This window comes from Syngnathoides biaculeatus, chromosome 4, assembly GCF_019802595.1.
Source record: "Syngnathoides biaculeatus isolate LvHL_M chromosome 4, ASM1980259v1, whole genome shotgun sequence".
NCBI classification, from domain to species: Eukaryota; Metazoa; Chordata; class Actinopteri; order Syngnathiformes; family Syngnathidae; genus Syngnathoides; species Syngnathoides biaculeatus.
The window spans coordinates 15,288,954-15,312,463 of record NC_084643.1 but is presented as its reverse complement, the minus strand read 5'-3'; the positions used below and the strand labels follow the sequence as shown (position 1 = coordinate 15,312,463).

Below are 23,510 nucleotides of genomic sequence, written 5' to 3'. Positions count from 1 at the left end.
TTCTGTGGTCCAGGGTTTAAATCCTGGCCCCGCCTGTGTGGAGTTTGCAAGTTCTCCCCGTGCCTGTGCGAGTTTTCTCCAGGAACTATGGTTTCCTCCCACATCCCAAAAATGTGCATTAATTGGAGACACTAAATTGCCCCAAGGGGTGCTTGTGAGTGTGACTGTTGTGTGTCTCCATGTGCCCTGCGATTGGCTGGCAACCAGTTCAGGGTGTACTCCACCGCCTGTCCGATGACATGACAGCTGGGATAGGCTCCAGCACCCCTGTGACCCTTGTGAGGATAAGTGGCTAAGAAAATGGATGGATTGAATGATGGATGGACTGGTGAGGCACCACGGTGGAACACAAGATTAGAGTGTTGGCCTCACAGTTCTGAGGACCGGGGTTCAAATCCCAGCCCCACCTGTGTGGAGTTTTATATGTTCTCCCCGTGCTTACGTGGATTTTCTCCAAGCATTCTAATGTCCTCCCACATCCCAAAAATATGCATCAATTGGGGATTCTAAATTCTCCTTTGGAATGATTGTGAGTGAAATTGTTGTTTGTCTTCATGTGCTCTGTGATTGGCTGGCAACCAGCTCAGGGTGTAACCAGCCTCCTGCCCGTTGATAGCTGGGGTAGGTTTCAGCTCTTCCTGACCCTTGTGAGGATAAGTGGCTAAAAAATGGATTGATGGACATGACCTTTTCTTTCCTTGATAGCCAAATTTTGCATAAACTGTTCTGTGTTCGGGGGGGGGGGCAACTGATCTCATTATTGTTATATCCTTCAAACACTAACTCCAGAGTTTTATTTCATAATTTGTTAATAAAAATGTATTAATGAAAGAGCATAATTAATTTATATGATTAGATCCAGCCATCGATTTTCTCAGCCGCTTATCTGCACGAGGGTCGGGCGTGCTCGAGCCTACCTCATCTATATTCGGGTGAGAGGCAGAGTACACCCTGAACTGGTCACCAGCCAATGACAGGACACATAAAAACTAACAACCGTTCACGCTCACATTCACACCTACGCGCAATTTAGAGTTATGATTCAAGTAAACATGCATATTTTTGGAATGTGGGAGGAAGCCTGAGTACCCAGAGAAAACCCATCCAGGGATGAAGAGATCATACACACTCCATAATGCTGGCGAGCCTGGAACACATAATATAATATGATAATAATGTAATATAATATGTTCTAACTGATGGTCTTTACATTAGGGGTACAGTTCAGTCCGGTTTTTACATCGACTCATCCTTACTTCACTGTTATTGTAACAAAGTACATTTCAAAATGAAATAAAATCGTTTTGATGTGGGGTAAACCTCAAATTATTGAGTCTGCTATTGTTAAGACTCTTTCAGTGGATTGGGGACATCCACTGTAATACAGTATCAGTCAGATACAAGTTTGTTACAGATATCCATAAGTCCAATTGTATGTTTTTCGAACATGGGATTTGTATGGCTGGCTGTTAAGATTGTCTTCTCAATTTCATAGCATTTGCGAAAACTACTGCTAACAAAGACAAACACCTCCAGCTTCCTTTTTTGTTGGTATGTTAGTTCTTCAGACATTTCTTTTGTTTATTATTATACCACACTACCTGTGTCTTGAAATTAGACCATTATACTGAGATAATATACCAAGTCTTTGTGCTCAATTAGAGGAGTGAGGCATATGGCTTAAAAACTCCAATACATAGCTACAGCATATGCTTTATTATGTAATTTGTGGACATCTGTTTGACTTCAATAGTCAAACTTAAATTTGCACTTGATCATGAACCTACCCATTAAAGCTTGGGCTTGGTATATTCTTGATTTCCTGTCATTGTTCCATTTGAAAAGGTACCTTTCACAATATCAAATCAACAAACGCATCACCCTCTATCATTTGGCAGGGCCTCACATACAACCAGACAAGTCTTTTTTGCAGTTTGATGCCTCCAAAAAAACATAGTTAAAATTGTTTTTCACGGTAGCAGCACGTACTTAGCGAGACTCAAAGGAATTTTGCGACTTGTTCTGAACAGCCTACCCCTGTTTGAATAACAGCCATGCTTTCACAACATGTCGCAACAGTCAAACATATAAACTAGACAGGGAGAACTGAGGCCAGCCCCTCTTTCTTTTTCCACCGCAGATAGGTCTAGTCCAATCGACATTACAGTGTATGTGTGTAGCTGCAATAGTTTAACCCCACACCTACTGAAAGGCTATTTTTTTTAAGAATGGAAAACTGTGTGTGTGTGTGTGTGTGTGTGTGTGTGTGTGTGTGTGTGTGTGTGTGTGTGTGTGTGTTGTGTGTGTGTGTGTGTGTTCATGTATGTGAGGTGGGATATGCATTAACTGGATTTCACACATTATTTGTCATGATCAGTGCTGACAGTTCTTCTGTGTGTGGTACTGTACCAAAGAGCCCGGGGAGTGTAGGCTCTACAGGCTTACATAACCACAGCCCTTTTTTAGTTACATAAAAGTGCAAATAACACAAGAGGAACAATACCATCTGAATTGGATTCCAGAGCAGGAATATACAGCACTGCATTCACATTAAATTTTCCATTTCACCTCATCTACTGTGACTGTTGTTTTATTTATTTTTTAATACACGAAAACACAAATAGCTTAGGTGTTGTGCAGTTTAGGCTACTGAACTAAGAACAAGTGGGAGACAGTGTTTAATGAGGACTATAGTTGCCACTCGCTACACTGAATCTGAGCTCAGATAAGTAATTGATATCTACTCTGTGCTTATGAAGGTCATCTGTTTCAACATATCTTGGATTATTTTGTAAAGCAGACACTCTAGAACAGTAGAAAATATTTCCTCTACAACTTTTCTTGAAATTAGTTAGATTCTGTTGATTGTTGTTGTTTGTTTTTTAATGTGATTAATAATACATTAGTCTATTCTCATGGTGGATGTCGCTTTTCCCACTCAGTGACTGTGTGAATGCGTGTATACCTCTCTCTATATGTCTCCTGGTGACCAGATCAGTGTGTAGTCTGCCTTTTGTTGTTAGTTATCTGGGATAAGCTCCAGCTAAGCGTGACTGTGAATGGAAGCTGTATTTGATGGATGTGTTCTCTCTGCTTAATATTTCCTAAAATCAAAGAGAGTATTTAGAAGCAAATAACCTTGTAAGGCAAAACAGAATACCTGTCGTCCTGTAATGTGTGCGTGCGTGTGTGTGTGTGTGTGTGTGTGTGTGTTTGGGGTTCGGTATGTGGGGTGGGGGTGGGGTGTAAAAATAAGCAGTGAGGCATCGGGCAGTTGCCACCTGAGATTATACTATACTACAGTATATAGAGATATAGATACAGCAGGGGTCTGCCACAGTTCCGTGAAAAAGTATTCGCTGTCTTCCTGATTTCTTTTATTTTTTTTTTGCATATCACACACAAAGGTTTAAAATAATCAAACCAATATTCATATCTCTCAGAGACAATCCAAGGAAATACAAAATGGAGATTTCAAATGACAGTTCAATTTATTAAGGCCCCCAAAAAATCCAAACCTTTCAATCGTCTGTGAAAAAGTAATTGCCCGTGCACCTAATAACTGGTTGTTCCACCCTTGGCAGCAATAACTAAAATCAAACGTTTGCGATAATTGGTGATGTCTTTCACATTCCTCTGGAGGAATTTTGTCTCAGTCTTCTTTGCAGAATTGTTTCAACCCCGTCAAATTGGAGGGGTTTCTAGCATGATCTGCCCATTTGAGGTCACACCACAGCTTCTCAATAGGATTTAAATCCAGACTCTGACTTGGCCACTCAAAAACCTCAAAGCCCCAAAGGATTGGAAATGGCTTTGTAACCTTTTGCAGATTGATGGATTTTAATCATTTTTTTCTCTTTTATTCTTGAATTTCTTTGGATCGTGGCGTGATACATTGGTTCTTGAGATCTTGTAGCTGACTTCCTATTCTTTGACAGATTCTATTTAAATGATTTCTTGATTCAACCAGAATGGTGGTAATCAGTTTTGTGTGTGGTTTGTCAAATTGAGCTCAACTTCCCAAATTTGTGCTTAGTCACAATGACTTTGTGATTTAACAAGTGGGGTCGCAGGCAATTACCTTTTCACAGAAGGTTCACAGAGGGTTTGAATTTTTTTTTTTTCATGCCTTCTTCTTCTTCTTTTCCTTTTCAGCTTGTCCCATTAGGGGTCACCACAGCGTGTCATCTTTTTCCATCTAAGCCTATCTTGTGCATCTTCGTCTTGAACATCCACTGCTCTCATGTCTTCCCTCACAACATCCATCAACCTTTTCTTTCGTCTTCCTCTCGTTCTTTTGCCTGGCGGCTCCATCCTCAGCACTCTTCTACCAATATACTCACTCTCTCGCCTCTGGACGTGTCCAAACTATCGACGTCTGCTCTCTCGAATCTTGTTTCCAAAACATCCAACTTTTGCTGTCCCTCTAATGAGCTCATTTCTAATCCTATCCAGCCTGCTCACTCCTAGCAAGAACCTCAACATCTTCATTTCTGCCACCTCCAATTCTGCTTCCTGTTGTCTCTTCAGTGCCACCGTCTCTAATCCATACATCATGGCCCGCCTCACCACTGTTTTATAAACTTTGTCCTTCATCCTCGCAGAGACTCTTCTGTCTCACAACACACCAGATACCTTCCACCAGCTGTTCCAACCTGCTTGGACCTGTTTCTTCCCTTCTTTACCAGACTCACCATTACTCTGGATTGTTGAGCCCAAGTATTTGAAGTCGTTCACCTTTGCTATGTCTTGTCCCTGTAGCCTCACACTTCCACCTACTCACCTCTCATTCATGCACATATATTGTTTTATTTCAGCTAATCTTCATTCCTCTCCTTTCCAGTGCATGCCTCCATCTTTCTAATTGTTCCTTCACCTGCTCCCTGCTTTCACTGCACATCACAATATCATCTCCAAACATCATGTTCCATGTTCGCCAGCGTATCATACGGGCTCCCGGACGGCGGCGGCTCTGAGGAACACTGTCACAATGCAGCAGTCAGCCGCGTGTGACTACAATGCAGTAAAGCGCCCCTGCTCGACGGTGTTGTTCATCGCGTACTGCGGCATCTATGAACACCCACCTAAAGCAGTACGGCTCAGCTCTGCCTCACTCAGCGGCGTTTGGCGACAACGCAGTAAAGCGCCCCAGCTCACGGCTTCGGCGAAGGCTGCGCGTCGGGCTTGCGGACGGCGGCGTCTCTGGAGAACGCAGACGACAATGCCTCACTCAGCTGCGTGCGACGACAACGCTTACTGCTCAACGGTGTTGTTCATCACGTACTGCGGCGGCTGTGAACAACCCCCGAAAGCAGCACGGCTCGGTTCCGTGATAAGCCACCTCGGCGCCGAAAATGAGTCACACCGGCCGGCTGCGATGAGCCACGGTGGCTCATCTCCGCCGCGGAAGTGCATTGGACGGGGAGGCGGTTTGGCCGTGATCGCATATCATCTGAATATGGCTCGAAATGGTCGTGTAATATTGACCCGGTAACTTCACTCGGTTGTGTGGTGTTCTCCTTTTCGAAAAGAGCTTCCCTGTCAGAAGGGACGTGTTCGTCTCCCATAGCAGGGTGCACCGCGTGTTTTCATTGGCAAATATCCGGGTCATGTAAAGGACAGAGGTTGCAGCCAATATGGCGACCACTTGGATGTCGTAGAATGACACTACTGGAACTTTGCGCATGGATGACGCGCTCTCCGCTCACATTTATTTTTTCGTGTAGACATTGAAGTGAATAATGTTTTATGTATTTTTCATTACAATATCTATTTTAGAATGTTTTTAGGGATGACACTTGGCCTTTAATCACCCTTACCTGCTGCACATCCTTCCCGTCTCTATCCCTCTGTCTGGACGACCTGTCAAGATCCTTTTCTCTTTCTTTCTTGTCCAACCTGGTGTACATTTTGTCATACGCCTCTTGTTTAGCCTTCGCCACCTCTACCTTTGCCCTATGTCGCATTTCAATGTATTCCTTTCGCCTCTCCTCAGTCCTCTCACTGTCCCACTCCTTCTTCACTAATCTTCTTTCCTTGTATTGTATTTTTTTCGTTCCTTAATAAACTGAATTCTCTTTTGAAAACAGCATTTTGTATTTACTTGGAGTTAGCTGGGAGCAAATACTTTTTCACGAGACTGTACATGGTGCCTGCAGGCTGGAAGTCTAAAGTGGTGTTTTCCCTACTTTTTTGAGCCAAGGCACACTTTTTTTACATTCAAAAGTATCCCATGGCATGGTGTAAAAATTGATCTCTGTCACCTATATGAGCAATATCGTCGTTCTCACCAAAGCAAAGTGAATAACATTAAACAAACACAAACAAAATACATGTAACAATCATATTTTACTCACTCAATGTTACACCTGGGCCTGTTTGGACGAACATAGAGCTGATATTCTGGCAGAAATCGATGAAAGGCACACACAAAGCTCTTCCTCAACTGCTCTTAGTCTCTCTCTGGTTTTACTCATAGTAGTCAGCCTTGAAAAGCCCATCTCACAGAGATGTTCTGGAAAATGGGAGCAATGCCAAAAAAGCTTTGTTTGGCAGGTTGGAGTACTCCTTTGGAGTAGCCAACCAAAAACTGTCCGAAGGTATATCAGCAAAGCTTAGCTTTAAAATACCATCTTATCTCAGTTCAGTTAGTTTCTTCTGTTCCTGTAAAGTCATGTACCTTTCACCAATCAGTGTTGAACAGTATGGGCGCCTCACTCAGTCAAGGGATTCAATGCAGGCTGAGTATGTTCTTAACCAAAAAAAAAAAAAAAAAGAAGATGGAATGGACTCATCCATTTGTTCACAGCAAGTCAGAATGTGGCCATATATTGATTTTTTTCATCTCCCGCCATGAAAAGTCTCCTGAGAATTTTGCGTTGAACAAAAACCAGGAAGTGAGTTTTTTTGCAAACGCCTACAGTGGCGGGGCTGAGTGTTTATACCTATTGTACTCGCAAGAAATTAGCTGTTTTTTCTGCATGTTAGCCAAAATGCTGGCTCGTTGTATTGCTGGATTTTGCTCGAACACTTGTGAGGTTGGATTCACTCTTCACATTTTCCTAAAGACCCGGTCCGTTGTGAAAAATGGATTGCACAGGTACAAAGGACAAGAGCTTTGAGGGTTCCAAATGACAGGTAGGCGTGTATCGAGCTATTAAAAAAAAATAATTGGGGGGGGGGACTAATTTTTCTCAGTGTATAGCATAAGTTTCGTGTGAATTTAGAATAAAACCCCTTGGTCAAACCGACAAAATATAATAATATACAATATATATATATATATATATAGAGAGAGAGAAAATAAGTATTTGAACACACCGCTATATTGCAAGTTCTCCAACTTAGAAATCATGGAGGGGTCTGAAATTTTCATCGTAGGTCCATGTCCACTGTGAGAGAGATAATCTGAAAAGAAAATTCCAGAAATCACAATGCATGATTTTTAATGATTTATTTATGTGATACAGCTGCAAATAAGTATTTGAACACCTGTCTATCAGCTAGAATTCTGACCGTCAAAGACCTGTCTTCAGTTTGCCAATGACAATTTGGATGATACAGAGGAGTCATGGGGGAAAGTTTTGTGGTCAGATGAGACAAAAATTGAACTTTTTGGTCATAATTCCACAAACCGTGTTTGGAGGAAGATGAATGATGAGTACTATCCCAAGAACACCATCCCTACTGTGAAGCATGGGGGTGGTAGCATCATGCTTTGGCATGAGTCCTCTTGAGTACATACACAGGTACAACATACACAAAACTTGTAAAAGGGTTAGGAAATTGAACAATTATGGGCCAGTCATTTTGAATATTTCATCTGGTCATTCGTCTTCTTCGTCTCTGTCTGTCAGGAAATGTATTGTTAGTGGAGAATATCATCTAAATATGGCTTGAAATGATATGGTAAAATGGCCCAGGTCGCTTCGCTTCACTCGCTACTGAGATGTTTTCTTTCTCGAAGAGAGCTTCAGTCTCAAAAGGGGCGTCAGAAAAATCTGAAAATCCCTATCGTTCATTTGCCATTTTATTTGGCACAGGGTGTTTTCAATGCTGTAGTGCGATGTATGCAAATGACGTCAGAGACAATATGGCCGCCACTTGGACGTTAAGTCATACTTTCGCTTCTTTGTGCTTTAATAAAACGCTCCCAGCTCACTTTTTCCGACTCATATTGTCAACAAAATGATTCATGCTACATGTAGTTTTGATAACAATAACTATTTTAAAATTGATATTTTGGTGTCAGTGGCACTTTAAATCCAACCATCCATTTTCTTCGCCGCTTAGCCTCACGAGGGTCGCGGGGAGTGCTGGAGCCTATCCCAGCTGTCAAAGGCAGGAGGCGGGATACACCCTGAACTGGTTGGCAGCCAATCGCAGGGCACATTGAGACAAACAGCCGCACTCACAATCACACCTCGGGGCAATTTAGAGTGTCCAATTAAAGTGCTACTGTCATGAAATGCATTATTTTTCGTATGTTATTAATGAAAAAACGACAGCCGACATGGACCCATGCGTTTTGTCACCGCAAAACATGATTTTGACGTATTAAGCTTTTTGTAACTCCCGCCACAAAAATGCTCTCGAGGGATTTGTTTTCGAGAAGAAGCAGGAAGTGACGTAAAGGACAGGACGGCCCTTAAGTGGACTCGTTAGTTTCCATGAGTTATACCATTGGGAACGTAGCCCGTTGTTCCTTCGTGTTAGCCAAAATGCCGGCTCGTTGCATTGCTGGACATTGCATGAACACACGGGAGGATGGATTTACCCTTCACAAGTTTGCAAGAGTCCCGGTTCGTCGTGAAAAATGGATTGCACGGGTGCAGAGGATGAGAGTCTCTGAAGAACGCAGCCGGCAACGCAGTAAAGCGCCCCGGCTCAACGGTGTTGTTCATTGTGTACTGCAGCGGGTATGAACAACCCCCTAAAGCACCACGGCTCGGCTCCATTATAAGCCGCCACGGTGCCGAAAATGAGCCACACCGGCTGAGGCGCCGCATTCGCCGGTCACAGCTTCGGCGAAGGCTGCACGTCAGGCCTGCAAGACGGCGGCATCTCTGGAGAACGCAGCCGACCATGCCTCACTCAGCCCCGTGCGACGACAACACAGTAAAGTACCCTGGCTTGATGGTGTTGTTCATCGCGTACTGCGGCAGCTATGGACAACCCCCTAAAGCAGCATGGCTCGGCTCTGTGATAAGCCACCTCGGTACCGAAAATGAGCCTCACCGGCCGGCTGCGATGAGCCACGGTGGCTCATCTCCGCCGCGGAAGTGCATTGGACGGGGAGGCGGTTTGGCCGTGATCGCATATCATCTGAATATGGCTCGAAATGGTCGTGTAATATTGACCCGGTAACTTCACTCGGTTGTGTGGTGTTCTCCTTTTCGAAAAGAGCTTCCCTGTCAGAAGGGACGTGTTCGTCTCCCATAGCAGGGTGCACCGCGTGTTTTCATTGGCAAATATCCGGGTCATGTCAAGGACAGAGGTTGCAGCCAATATGGCGACCACTTGGATGTCGTAGAATGACACTACTGGAACTTTGCGCATGGATGACGTGCTCTCCGCTCACATTTATTTTTTCGTATAGACATTGAAGTGAATAATGTTTTATGTATTTTTCATTACAATATCTATTTTAGAATGTTTTTAGGGATGACACTTGGCCTTTAATCACCCTTACCTGCTGCACATCCTTCCCGTCTCTATCCCTCTGTCTGGACGACCTGTCGAGATCCTTTTCTCTTTCTTTCTTGTCCAACCTGGTGTACATTTTGTCATACGCCTCTTGTTTAGCCTTCGCCACCTCTACCTTTGCCCTATGTCGCATTTCAATGTATTCCTTTCGCCTCTCCTCAGTGCTGAAATTTTGCTATTGCATGGTGAGTACGAACATTTCAAAATGTCCATTTTGCACGTTGTTTCCAGAAATGCAGCTTTGAGCAGAATCCAATCATCTACTCTGTGTTTGTAAGTAGGTTTTCATTTCAGCCTAGTATACATGTGTTTAGTTCATTCAGATGATGTGAAATGTCAGCCAGGTATGCCAGATTTGCAGACCACTCATCACTGGCAAGCAGTTTTGTGTAATCGGACCACTCATTCTTCAGAAACTCTTTTATTTCCTCCATTAGTTCATAAACACGGGCTTGTTACATGCAGCGGGACAAAATCTGTATGGAACAATAAGGCTTTATGTTCCACACCCATTCCCTCACATAAAGATGCAAATATGCGACTTTTCACAGGTCATGATTTTCAAAGTTCCCCATGCGCACAGCATCATCCAACACAGGAACTAGGTCTGTTGGTAAGTTCTTAGCTACAAGGGCCTCACTGTCTAAAAAGCAGTGCATAACAATCACATCGGGTTCTGTTTCTTTCACTCTGCTGACAAAGTATTTGGTGCGCCCAACCATGGCTGCCCCTCCATCAGTGCAGACACCTGTGCAGTTTTCCCATTAAAGCCCACTTTGTTCAAGATATTCAGACGAGACCCGAGAAATTTCCTCTCCTGTTTTTTGTTGCAATGGCTTGCAAAAAACTTTTCTATTATTGCATATCTATCCACAAACCGCACTTTGGCCAGACTGAGACTTTTTAAATTTGAATTTGGCTGCAAGTTCAGCAACGTGGTAGCTTGCTTTAAGGGGTTTCTCGTTTGTGTTTTTTCTCATCAACATTGCCTGTTACTCCACATATGCACAAAGTGGAGTAAAATACTGTCCATTCTTGTTCTGAAGTGATGGGTGTTGTGTTTGGGGATGCCGTTTAAGCTTACTTGAAACCATTGCACTGTTGGATAGCTTTTCACTACACGCCAAGCACAATGGAGTCATAATTGTTGGATTCCCGGTAAAAGTAAATCCCAATGAAAGATACCTTTTGCTCAATTGTCTCACACCAGGGAGTTTCTGTGAGCAAGCCATCTTTGGTTTCTTTTGACCTCCTCTCATACTTGGCCGTACATCTGAGTCAGTATTTTGTCCAGAGTCCAATTCTGAGTTAGCATCTTTCCTTCTCAAAAATCTCTCCATCACTGTCACCGTATGGCTTTGCTAGCAACAATGCGACTGCCATCACCAACTGACACATCACTAATCAAAGTAATTAACTAACTGTTGCCACCTATTGATATAGAAGCCTATTATATGATTACTCTGCTCATACTTGGACAGCACTGACATTCGGCAACTGCCCATTATCTGCGGATTCATTTTCGGCAATTTGGTGAAATTGGATGATTTCTCATGGTACACCACACAGTAGTGTGCCGCGGCGCAGTGCTTGAAAAACAGTGGTCTCAGGGACTCCATGAGTAACCCATGGCCTGTTCTCAAAATAACTAACTCACCAGTGAAGGGGCATTGTTACTCCCTAGCATTGTCGTACAAGTAATGAAATTTATTAAAATAGTGTTGTCAGGGGTGTGGTCATGCGACTGCCATCTGCGCGGTTGCTCCTGGCACCAGCTCCTCACCGGTGCCTCATTTAGGATAATGCTGTCATGTATTTAAACCTCGTGTTTCGTAACATTAGTTGCCAGTTCATTGTATGAGACTGCATGAGTCTGCGTAAGTATCCAAGTTTCTTGTCGTGTATTTGCCTCGTTGCCACAGCCAAGCGTTCCTGCACCACCATAGCCAAGTCTAGTTAAGTCATATTTTCCCCTTGTAGTTATATGTCCTTATTTTCATGGTTTTGTACCTTGTCCTTTGCTGTGTATTTTTGTGCATTTCCCTTTGTTGGACTACTTACCTGTGTATGACCTCTGCCTGGATTAAAAATCTCTTGAAAACCATGTCACTGCCTCAGAGTCCTGCATTTGGGTCCTACCACATGTCGCTTGTTCGTGACAAGTGTTGGATATTGATAGTTATATGTTCCTACTTTAAATTAATTATTGTGAAAATCATTAATTATGATCTATATCTGTGAATTATGATGAGTGTCTTTACATACAGTACATCAGGCGTGTCATACATATTTTTCACGTACCACGTAAGAATGTTTTTGTTCAGAGGGCCATTATGAAAGTGAAACCATAAAAATTGTGTCACCTCTTCATAGTATTACATATACAGTGGTACATCTATCGACGAACGTCTAGTTGGGAAAAATTCCAGTTAGGAAACTCCTCCTCTGAAAAATATTGTCTCAAGTTACGAAGGAAATTCAGGATACGAAAGGGAAAAAAATATGTGGTGGATTCCACAAACTCCACCGAACGTAAACATCCTGTATCTTGGTTTGTGTGTCATGATAGAGCTGCTCTCCTACTGGCTATTACCGATGCATCTTCCTGGCATCCCGTTGGCTAGGAGGGACTTCAATCTTTACCCATGATGCACATCCTGTATCTTGGTTTGTGTGGCACGATAAAGCTGTTCTCCCATTGGCTATCAACCTTCCTGGCATGTCATTGACTAGGAGGGATTTCAGTCTTTACGCATGATGTATTTGATTGGCTTGGACACTCAACTGTCACTGACTCATGTTAGCTCTGTCACACGGTGTCACAAGCTAATGCACATTGGAAAAGTACAACTTATTTATGTGTCTTTTTTGTAAGTATATTCATCTTTCTTCACCATGGGCTCCAATAAACTTTAGTGGAATTAAGTTGCGTGTGTGCGTACGGTCGTACGTATGTTTTCTCTTGGATGTCAAAGTTTGCCTCTTATGTCCCCCATGATGCCTTTTGCTTGTTACTCACCGCTCTCTTCGCATAGTCACCCAACGCCAAAGGTAAATGAACATAATTTTTTTATTTTTACATGATGTACTTTGAATGCTTATTTTTGGTGGGTGGCTTGGAAGGGCTTCTACTTATAAAAAATTCACATGATGAAACAACTTCCAGAACGGATTAATTTCGTAAGTAGAGGTACCACAATGCAGGTAATGTAGACAACAAATTGATGGCTAAGTAGTTTTGAAATTAGAATGCAAGGACAACAGTTTAACTACCATTCAAGTTACATGAAAAAGTTGCTTGGTGACAAAAAAATGCATGCTAACGCATCGTTTATTATTTATTACATATACAATTTTGAAATTTCTGTACAGATTTTAGCAAGACTCATGGAAGTTCATGTAAATGATTGGCTTTTTCAGGCCACCTAAAATAATGTGGCGGGCCGGATGTTGCTTAAGGGCCTCGCATTAATTTGGAGAAACATTCTTCAGGACGGCACGGTGTTGAATCTTGTTAGAGCATTGGCCTCACAATGTTGTGGACTGGGATTTAAATCCCGATCCCATCTGTGTGGAGTTTGCATGTTCTCCCTGTGCCTGCGTAGGTTTTCTTTGAACAGCCCGGTTTCCTCCCACATCCCAAAAACATGCATTCATTGGTGACTCTCTATTGCCCTTAGGTGTGATTTCTGTGTGTGATGTTGTCTGTCTCTGTGTCCTGCGATTGTCTGGCATTCAGTTCAGGGTGTACTCCGCCTCCTCCCCGATGATAGCTCAGGTAGGCTCCAGCACCCCCGTGACCCTTGTGAGCATAACTGGCTCAGAAAATGGATGGATGGATGGATGGATGTTATTGCACAAGTGTGACTCAAACTGGTAGCACTTTGCATTAATCTGTGCCTAATAAATCGCTTCAGTTTCAAAAATGTTGATAAACCCTTGTATAAAGGGTCATGATCACATGATAACCCAGTGCAAGAGTTATTCATTTGACTGGTGTTGGAAGTTGTGTTAATGACATTATTTAAATTTCAGTTACCAGTGCTTTACTTTGAACTAATGCAATTCAGGTGAACAAGATTTAGTTGGGCCGAAACACATTGTAATTTGTAGCTTTTTCAATTGAACCCTAAAAAACCCATTATATCTGTCACAGCTTGCATGGATGGGTGTATAATGTCTTTGGTGTAGTGTAGTAAATGATAATGTATGTAACAGCATAATACCAAAGTGTTCAATTTAAATGCTTTTTTTACATTAATGGACATCAACACAGGGACTACCATGGATTACATTTTCCACATAGAATATTTCATTTATCGAGATAATATCCTACTGCAAATGAGTGTTGTGACATAAAGGAATTAATATTCAAAGAAGCATTATATGTCAGAGGCTTTAAGATATAAATGTAGAATATGTACAAGAATATTACATGTTCTAGAAACAATAATGTCATTTTGTTGAAAGTTTAGTGTTCTTTGTCTTTTTCTGTTCTTGTTTACTGGGAGTATTTTTTGTACTGTATGTTTGTCACGAGCACACGGCAAGGGATATGACCCAAATGCAGGACTGCGAGGCAGGAACATGATTTGCGAGTGTAGTTTAATTCAGTCATACACGGGTAAGCAGTCCAAAAAGGCAGAAGCACAAAAACACATGGCAAAGAGTCAAAGACAAAAATCCTGAAACAAGGCCAGATAAGTACGAAGCAAAAACTTGGAACATGAACAAACCAGAATTAATGATAGTGGCATAGGAACGCTGTAACGTGGGGGATACCCGACAAGACTCTTTGTACTCACACACAATGATGCAGTGTTACAACGAACTGGTGCATGGAAGTCACAAACTTAAGGTTTATATGCCTGGCCTAATTAGCGTCCATACAGTGCAGGTGTGGAGCTGCTACCAGAGGGAGCTCCGGCCAGGGCAGTGGCTTGGCCATGCCCCTGACAACATTAAAATTACAATTTTAGAGGACAAATCTGATTTCAGATCAGAATTGTGAGAAAAGTGAGAGTGGTTATTTTATATTGGTTGGCTGTTGGAAACAAAAAAACATTAATTATCATTTTATGCTTTCTCTTTCATGTTTTTCATTCAGTAGTACCAAGCACCAAATGATGAAACAACATTCAGTTGTGTAAAACACTGTTTCATCTGTTTGTCTCACCCATTGTTGTGTTGTTTGTCTACCCAGATGACTTCTGTAACTGCAGCACTGGAGGAGAGGGGATTTTGTATCCGGAGGAGTGTAACCAGAGCACTGGTCACTGCTCTTGTTTGGAAGGCTACAGTGGCCTACAGTGTGACAACTGTGAGGAGGGGTACTTTACCAATGGCACCAGCGGCTGCCTACCCTGCGCCTGTGACTCATTTGGTGCAGTGAGCCACCTGTGTGACAGGTACTGTACTGAAATGCTGAAATGGTTCATGCATACTGGCAATGTTGGAGTTTTGAATTGGTTGCACTATGTCACAAGTGTGTTGCTGCCATTTCTTTCATCTTGTGCACATGGTACCATGATGAAATCATGAAAGACGTATGTCAAGTTAAATCATTCCTTTCATTCATTCATAATCTTAGCCGTTTTCCTCACAAGTGTCGCGGGAGTGCTAAAGCCTATCCCAACTATCTTCGGGCAGGAAGCGGGGGTACACCCTGAGCGAGTTGCCAGTTAATCGCAGGGCAAACTCAATTGTTCCCTCTTTGAAAAAGAAGAATGCATTATTAAAAGATGAAAATAATTGCATGAAGGCCTATGATAAGTGTATGTAAACTAACAAAAACTGGAACTGGAGATTTACTGGGTAAATACAGTTAGAGCCTTTTACCAAGACCGGTATATGCAAAAGTCCTGCATTATAATGATGCTATTTGAAAGGATTACCGGTACATCACACTGAATACTAGTCCCCTAATAAGTCCAGTGCACACAATGCTTTTTGTTGGGGTCAGGTTGCAAACTTTGTTTTTTTAATCATTTTATTCAAAGTTTAGAGTGATAATTTGCATTTGGTGTACTCTGGTGATTCCTGCATTGTGTACAGGGTTCGCACGGGGCCCTAAAAGTCCCTAAAAAACCCTAAATTTTCGATGGTGCATTTAGGGGCTCCTAAAAGTCCTTAAAATCCGCGAAAACCGGTCAAGCCCCTAAAAAGGCCTTAAATTTAAAAAAATCAAAGGGAGGACTTCTACCGTCAAAATTCTCCCTAAAAAATAAATTAATCTTTTATTTAAAAAAAAATACCGATCCGTCTGGCGTCCAAATCAGCCGGAAGTTGTCAACGGAAGTTACCGTGTTGACAACTAGTCGCCATCTTGTCGATATTCCATTGTTTGTTTTCGTGATGAGGCATTTCACTTCGTCTTTGTTACAACTTAGCGTAGTTCTTTCATCGATCCAACTTGTATCACGGGGAAGTGCATTTTTCAAGAAGCTTGAGTTGAAAGTAAGGAGTTTGGGAGCTGGGTTCGTCGAGATCCAAAAGATCGGCACATGTTTTACTGCCATCTGTGCAAGCAGAGCTACCAGCTAGGAATGATGGGCGTCAAAGGGCTGGAGTCGCACCGGAAAAACAGGAGACACGCTGATTTGGTGAAGACTCTCTCATCTTCCGTTGGTATGAATCTGTTTCTAAAATATCAAGATAGTGAAGCATAAACTTCAGGCAGTGGTACGAGCAGTGCATGCGCACTAGGGATCGCAAAAAAAACGCTTACTTTCATAACCGGTTTAACCGTAGCAAAAAAAACGATTAACCGGTTTTAAAACCGGTACCATAGTGGTGTTTACATAATTCACCAGCGGGACCTCGAGTTGGGGTGCGGGGTTCCGCACGGACTGTTTTTGTTGTTGCTCTTCCGGAGTGACAAGTTCACAGAGTTCCGCCCGTTATGCGAGTAGTGTTTTGATGTCTGCCAATAAAACAAGTTTACTCCCATACTTTGGAGCGTTTCCTCGATGCCATGTTTGATGTTTCTTTGATTTAACTGAATGTTCTTTTGAGTCCAACTTTACTCTAACAGCGAAACTTGAAAAAAGTGGAAATGATGTTGAAAAAATAGTGCAATGTGGAGTACCGGAACCGGAAGAAATGATTGGAAATTTTAACCGATTTTGAAAGTCCGATTACGGTTTCGGTTTAAAAAAAAACGAAAAACGGTTATAGCCTAACCCTAACCGGTTGCGATCCCTAATGCGCACCTACAGTTGTCCAGCCAGAAGTCAGGCTTTATGAACGTAGTTCAATACACAAAGACGGACTCGTTAAAGGCAGAGATCGTGTGGACTTTAAAAGTGATCTGCAGCCATTACAGTTACAAATCTTGTGAAAATAATTCGAAAGTGTTTGCAGTCATGTTCCCAGACAGTGACATTGCTAAAAACTCCCACTGTGGGGAAAGGAAGACTTCGTACCTGGCAACATTTGGCATCGCTGCCCACTTTTCATTTCTACTGCCTCAAAGCCAAAAAAGCCAGAATAGAGACTGACATATCAACGCTTATTGAGAAGGATGACAGGCTGTGTGAGGAGGCAGAAGAAAAGAGGAATCTGAGGTTTATCACCGAGGCCAATGCGCTCAGAGGCAGAGCAAAGGACAAGAGAGCCACTTTGGCACCTCTGCAGTGTCGTGTCGTGTCGTGTCTGCCCTAAATTTTTTCCGTGTCAGCCCTAAATTTTTCGCGTCAACCCCTAAGAATGCCCCTAAACAGCCCTTAAATTTTTTTGGTCAGACTGAGGATGAACCCTGTGTGTAAAATGAAGAATTCAGTGAAGGTTGCGTAACATTTCTACTGTGTCTCTTTAACTTTTGAATTTTAAGTCTCGGTTTGATATCCAGTTGAGATAAAGTATGAAACAGCCCTCATTCATGTGATTCTCATGTCGTTAAATCGATTGTAACTGGACTGTTCTAGTTGTTTTAAAAGACGTTTCACCAATCATCTGACCAGTTGAGTTTCTTCACACCGACTCTGACCATTCTGTTCTAACTCAACAGTGTTGCATGAATTGATGAAGCATGCTCGGATAAAAGGCAAAACGTCTTCTAAGACAACCAGAACAGTCCTGATGCAATTGATTCCATGTCCTTAGAAAGCCCTCCATTGTTGTTGGTTTTAGCCTGTATTTTTCTGACTGACATGGTGTGTCTTCAAACTACTGAAATCACATCAGTTTGGTGTGACCCACTAAAGCATTTTTTTTGTAACTGAAAGTCGACCACCACAACCTGAGGCAACTAGAGCTAAGTTTTGCTGTGGCACACTGTGTAGTTGAAACGGAGCATAAGTATGACTGTGATCACAAAGTATGTAGAGGAGATGAAATTACTATTGTAATGTGAAAGATATTGGCCCATTTGAGGTTTGTATTACATTACAAATGTTTTTTTGTAATTTTAGTAAAAATGTCCATGTACAGTAACTCACAAATGTGTGTAAACACTATTTTTGTGACTATTCATTTATTCATCAGTGTACAGCTTGTATAACAGTGTACTGTAAATGTACTTTTTTGGGTTTATTTAAAGTGCCAGGCGGCACGGTGATTCAGCTGGTAAAGCGTTGGCCTCACAGTTCTGAGGTCCCGGGTTCAATCCCGGACCTGCCTGTGTGGAGTTTGCATGTTCTCCTCGTGCCTGCGTGGGTTTCCTCCAGGCACTCCGGTTTCCTCCCATATCCCAAAAACATGCAACATTAAAGGTCAAGTGTCATCCCTATACACATTCTAAAATAGATATTGTAATGGAAAAATACATATAACATTATTCACTTCAATGTCTATACGAAAAAATAAATATGAGCGGAGAGCGCGTCATCCATGTGCAAAGTTGCGAAGAATGAGTGGTCCGATTACACAAAACTGCTTGCCAGTGATGAGTGGTCTGCAAATCTGGCATACCTGGCTGACATTTCACATCATCTGAATGAACTAAACACATGTATACTAGGCTGAAATGAAAACCTACTTACAAACACATTGTAGATGATTGGATTCTGCTCAAAGCTGCATTTCTGGAAACAACGTGTAAAATGGACATTTTGAAATGTTCGTACTCACCATGCAATAGCAAAATTTCAGCACAGAAGCATTATGCGAGATAATCGCGGAACATTTAAAAACACTTGAGAAGATTTTATCTTTCTTCAGCCTGCATTGAATCCCTTGACTGAGTGAGGCGCCCATACTGTTCAACACTGATTGGTGAAAGGTACATGACTTTACAGGAACAGAAGAAACTAACTGAACTGAGATAAGATGGTATTTTAAAGCTAAGCTTTGCTGATATACCTTCGGACAGTTTTTGGTTGGCTACTCCAAAGGAGTACTCCAACCTGCCAAACAAAGCTATTTTGGCATTGCTCCCATTTTCCAGAACATCTCTGTGAGATGGGCTTTTCAAGGCTGACTACTATGAATAAAACCAGAGAGAGACTAAGAGCAGTTGAGGAAGAGCTTTGTGTGTGCCTTTCATCGATTTCTGCCAGAATATCAGCTCTATGTTCGTCCAAACAGGCCCAGGTGTAACATTGAGTGAGTAAAATATGATTGTTACATGTATTTTGTTTGTGTTTGTTTAATGTTATTCACTTTGCTTTGGTGAGAACGACGATATTGCTCATATAGGTGACAGAGATCAATTTTTACACCATGCCATGGGATACTTTTGAATGTAAAAAAAGTGTGCCTTGGCTCAAAAAAGTAGGGGAAACACCACTTTAGACTTCCAGCCTGCAGGCACCATGTACAGTCTCGTGAAAAAGTATTTGCTCCCAGCTAACTCCAAGTAAATACAAAATGCTGTTTTCAAAAGAGAATTCAGTTTATTAAGGAACGAAAAAAATACAATACAAGGAAAGAAGATTAGTGAAGAAGGAGTGGGACAGTGAGAGGACTGAGGAGAGGCGAAAGGAATACATTGAAATGCGACATAGGGCAAAGGTAGCGGTGGCGAAGGCTAAACAAGAGGCGTATGACAAAATGTACACCAGGTTGGACAAGAAAGAAAGAGAAAAGGATCTCGACAGGTCGTCCAGACAGAGGGATAGAGACGGGAAGGATGTGCAGCAGGTAAGGGTGATTAAAGGCCAAGTGTCATCCCTAAAAACATTCTAAAATAGATATTGTAATGAAAAATACATAAAACATTATTCACTTCAATGTCTATACGAAAAAATAAATGTGAGCGGAGAGCGCGTCATCCATGCGCAAAGTTCCAGTAGTGTCATTCTACGACATCCAAGTGGTCGCCATATTGGCTGCAACCTCTGTCCTTGACATGACCCGGATATTTGCCAATGAAAACACGCGGTGCACCCTGCTATGGGAGACGAACACGTCCCTTCTGACAGGGAAGCTCTTTTCGAAAAGGAGAACACCACACAACCGAGTGAAGTTACCGGGTCAATATTACACGACCATTTCGAGCCATTTTCAGATGATATGCGATCACGGCCAAACCGCCTCCCCGTCCAATGCACTTCCGCGGCGGAGATGAGCCACCGTGGCTCATCGCAGCCGGCCGGTGAGGCTCATTTTCGGTGCCGAGGTGGCTTATCACAGAGCCGAGCCATGCTGCTTTAGGGGGTTGTCCATAGCTGCCGCAGTACGCGATGAACAACACCATCAAGCCGGGGTACTTTACTGTGTTGTCGTCGCACGGGGCTGAGTGAGGCATGGTCGGCTGCGTTCTCCAGAGATGCCGCCGTCTTGCAGGCCTGACGTGCAGCCTTCGCCGAAGCTGTGACCGGCGAATGCGGCGCCTCAGCCGGTGTGGCTCATTTTCGGCACCGTGGCGGCTTATAATGTAGCCGAGCCGTGGTGCTTTAGGGGGTTGTTCATACCCGCTGCAGTACACAATGAACAACACCGTTGAGCCGGGGCGCTTTACTACGTTGCCGGCTGCGTTCTTCAGAGACTCTCATCCTCTGCACCCGTGCAATCCATTTTTCACGACGAACCGGGACTCTTGCAAACTTGTGAAGGGTAAATCCATCCTCCCGTGTGTTCATGCAATGTCCAGCAATGCAACGAGCCGGCATTTTGGCTAACACGAAGGAACAACGAGCTACGTTCCCAATGGTAAAACTCATGGAAACTAACGAGTCCACTTAAGGGCCGTCCTGTCCTTTACGTCACTTCCTGCTTCTTCTCGAAAACAAATCCCTCGAGAGCATTTTTGTGGCGGGAGTTACAAAAAGCTTAATACGTCAAAATCATGTTTTGCGGTGACAAAACGCATGGGTCCATGTCGGCTGTCGTTTTTTCATTAATAACATACGAAAAATAATGCATTTCATGACAGTAGCACTTTAATTGGACACTCTAAATTGCCCCGAGGTGTGATTGTGAGTGCGGCTGTTTGTCTCAATGTGCCCTGCGATTGGCTGCCAACCAGTTCAGGGTGTATCCCGCCTCCTGCCTTTGACAGCTGGGATAGGCTCCAGCACTCCCCGCGACCCTCGTGAGGCTAAGCGGCGAAGAAAATGGATGGTTGGATTTAAAGTGCCACTGACACCAAAATATCAATTTTAAAATAGTTATTGTTATCAAAACTACATGTAGCATGAATCATTTTGTTGACAATATGAGTCGGAAAAAGTGAGCTGGGAGCGTTTTATTAAAGCACAAAGAAGCGAAAGTATGACTTAACGTCCCAGTGGCGGCCATATTGTCTCTGACGTCATTTGCATACATCGCACTACAGCATTGAAAACACCCTGTGCCAAATAAAATGGCAAATGAACGATAGGGATTTTCAGATTTTTCTGACGCCCCTTTTGAGACTGAAGCTCTCTTCGAGAAAGAAAACATCTCAGTAGCGAGTGAAGCGAAGCGACCTGGGCCATTTTACCATATCATTTCAAGCCATATTTAGATGATATGTGTATTACTTCTCCACTAACAATACATTTCCTGACAGACAGAGACGAAGAAGACGAATGACCAGATGAAATATTCAAAATGACTGGCCCATAATTGTTCAATTTCCTAACCCTTTTACAAGTTTTGTGTATGTTGTACCTGTGTATGTACTCAAGAGGACTCATGCCAAAGCATGATGCTACCACCCCCATGCTTCACAGTAGGGATGGTGTTCTTGGGATAGTACTCATCATTCATCTTCCTCCAAACACGGTTTGTGGAATTATGACCAAAAAGTTCAATTTTTGTCTCATCTGACCACAAAACTTTCCCCCATGACTCCTCTGTATCATCCAAATTGTCATTGGCAAACTGAAGACAGGTCTTTGACGGTCAGAATTCTAGCTGATAGACAGGTGTTCAAATACTTATTTGCAGCTGTATCACATAAATAAATCATTAAAAATCATGCATTGTGATTTCTGGAATTTTCTTTTCAGATTATCTCTCTCACAGTGGACATGGACCTACGATGAAAATTTCAGACCCCTCCATGATTTCTAAGTTGGAGAACTTGCAATATAGCGGGGTGTTCAAATACTTATTTTCTCTCTATATATATATATATATATTGTATATTATTATATTTTGTCGGTTTGACCAAGGGGTTTTATTCTAAATTCACACGAAACTTATGCTATACACTGAGAAAAATTAGTCCCCCCCCCCAATTATTTTTTTTTTAATAGCTCGATACACGCCTACCTGTCATTTGGAACCCTCAAAGCTCTTGTCCTTTGTACCTGTGCAATCCATTTTTCACAACGGACCGGGTCTTTAGGAAAATGTGAAGAGTGAATCCAACCTCACAAGTGTTCGAGCAAAATCCAGCAATACAACGAGCCAGCATTTTGGCTAACATGCAGAAAAAACAGCTAATTTCTTGCGAGTACAATAGGTATAAACACTCAGCCCCGCCACTGTAGGCGTTTGCAAAAAAACTCACTTCCTGGTTTTTGTTCAACGCAAAATTCTCAGGAGACTTTTCATGGCGGGAGATGAAAAAAATCAATATATGGCCACATTCTGACTTGCTGTGAACAAATGGATGAGTCCATTCCATCTTCTTTTTTTTTTTTTTTTGGTTAAGAACATACTAAATTTTATGTTTTAGGTGTCAGTGGCACATTAAATAACATGATACAAAGCTATTAATGTTAAAAGATCTTAAAACAAAACTGAATACACCCCTAAGTGAAATTTTGGCTTACAGTATGAATATTTTGTGTGGTCATTTATTCTAGCATCCCCTTATGCCCTTTGGTCACACATTTGACCAGAGCTTCACAGGTTTTGGTCCTCTACAACTCCTTCTTTACAACATTATGATGCTGTTAAATGTTAGAAACCTCATGTTCCTCCACCTTTTGTTTAAGGATCCACCACAAATGCCCATTTGGGTTTAGGTCTGGACACATGGTTGGCAAGTCTTCTTTGCAGCTGGTTACATCAGCTATTTAGTTACCGTGCTGTGAAAAATTATTCGCGCCCTCCTGATTTTTTTTTTTTTTTATTTATCTTTCGCACACAAAGGTTTGAAATCATCAAACCAATTTTCATATCACTCAGACACAACCCAAGGAATACAAAATGCAATTTGCAAGTGACAATTCAAAATATTAAGCCACCAAAAAAATCCAAATCTTTCGAACCCCCTGTGAAAAAGTAATTCCCCCCTCTTTAAATCACAAAGTCACACGGTGGCTAAAAACAAACTTGGGAAAAGTGAGTTCATTTTCAAGGCACACCTAAACCTGATTACCACCATACTTGTTGAATCAAGAACTAACTTAAATAAAATCTGTCAGCGAACGTGAAGTAGGCTACAAGATCTCAAGAACCAACGCTACATGCCATGATCCAAAGAAATT

The 23,510-nt window shown here is 42.3% G+C and overlaps 1 protein-coding gene across 5 annotated transcripts in view; it reads left to right on the top strand.

Moving 5' to 3' along the window:
- LOC133498860 (multiple epidermal growth factor-like domains protein 9) overlaps window positions 1-23,510 on the top strand; it is a 93,492-nt gene that overhangs the window by 1,436 nt on the left and 68,546 nt on the right. For all 5 annotated transcript variants that reach the window (XR_009794481.1, XR_009794480.1, XM_061816062.1 and 2 more), the window contains exon 2: window positions 14,909-15,113. Coding sequence is in view for 3 of the 5 variants with exons in the window: in XM_061816062.1 (XP_061672046.1) it covers window positions 14,909-15,113 (205 nt within the window). In the remaining 2 variants the exon portion in view is untranslated. The remainder of the gene's footprint in view (window positions 1-14,908; window positions 15,114-23,510) is intronic.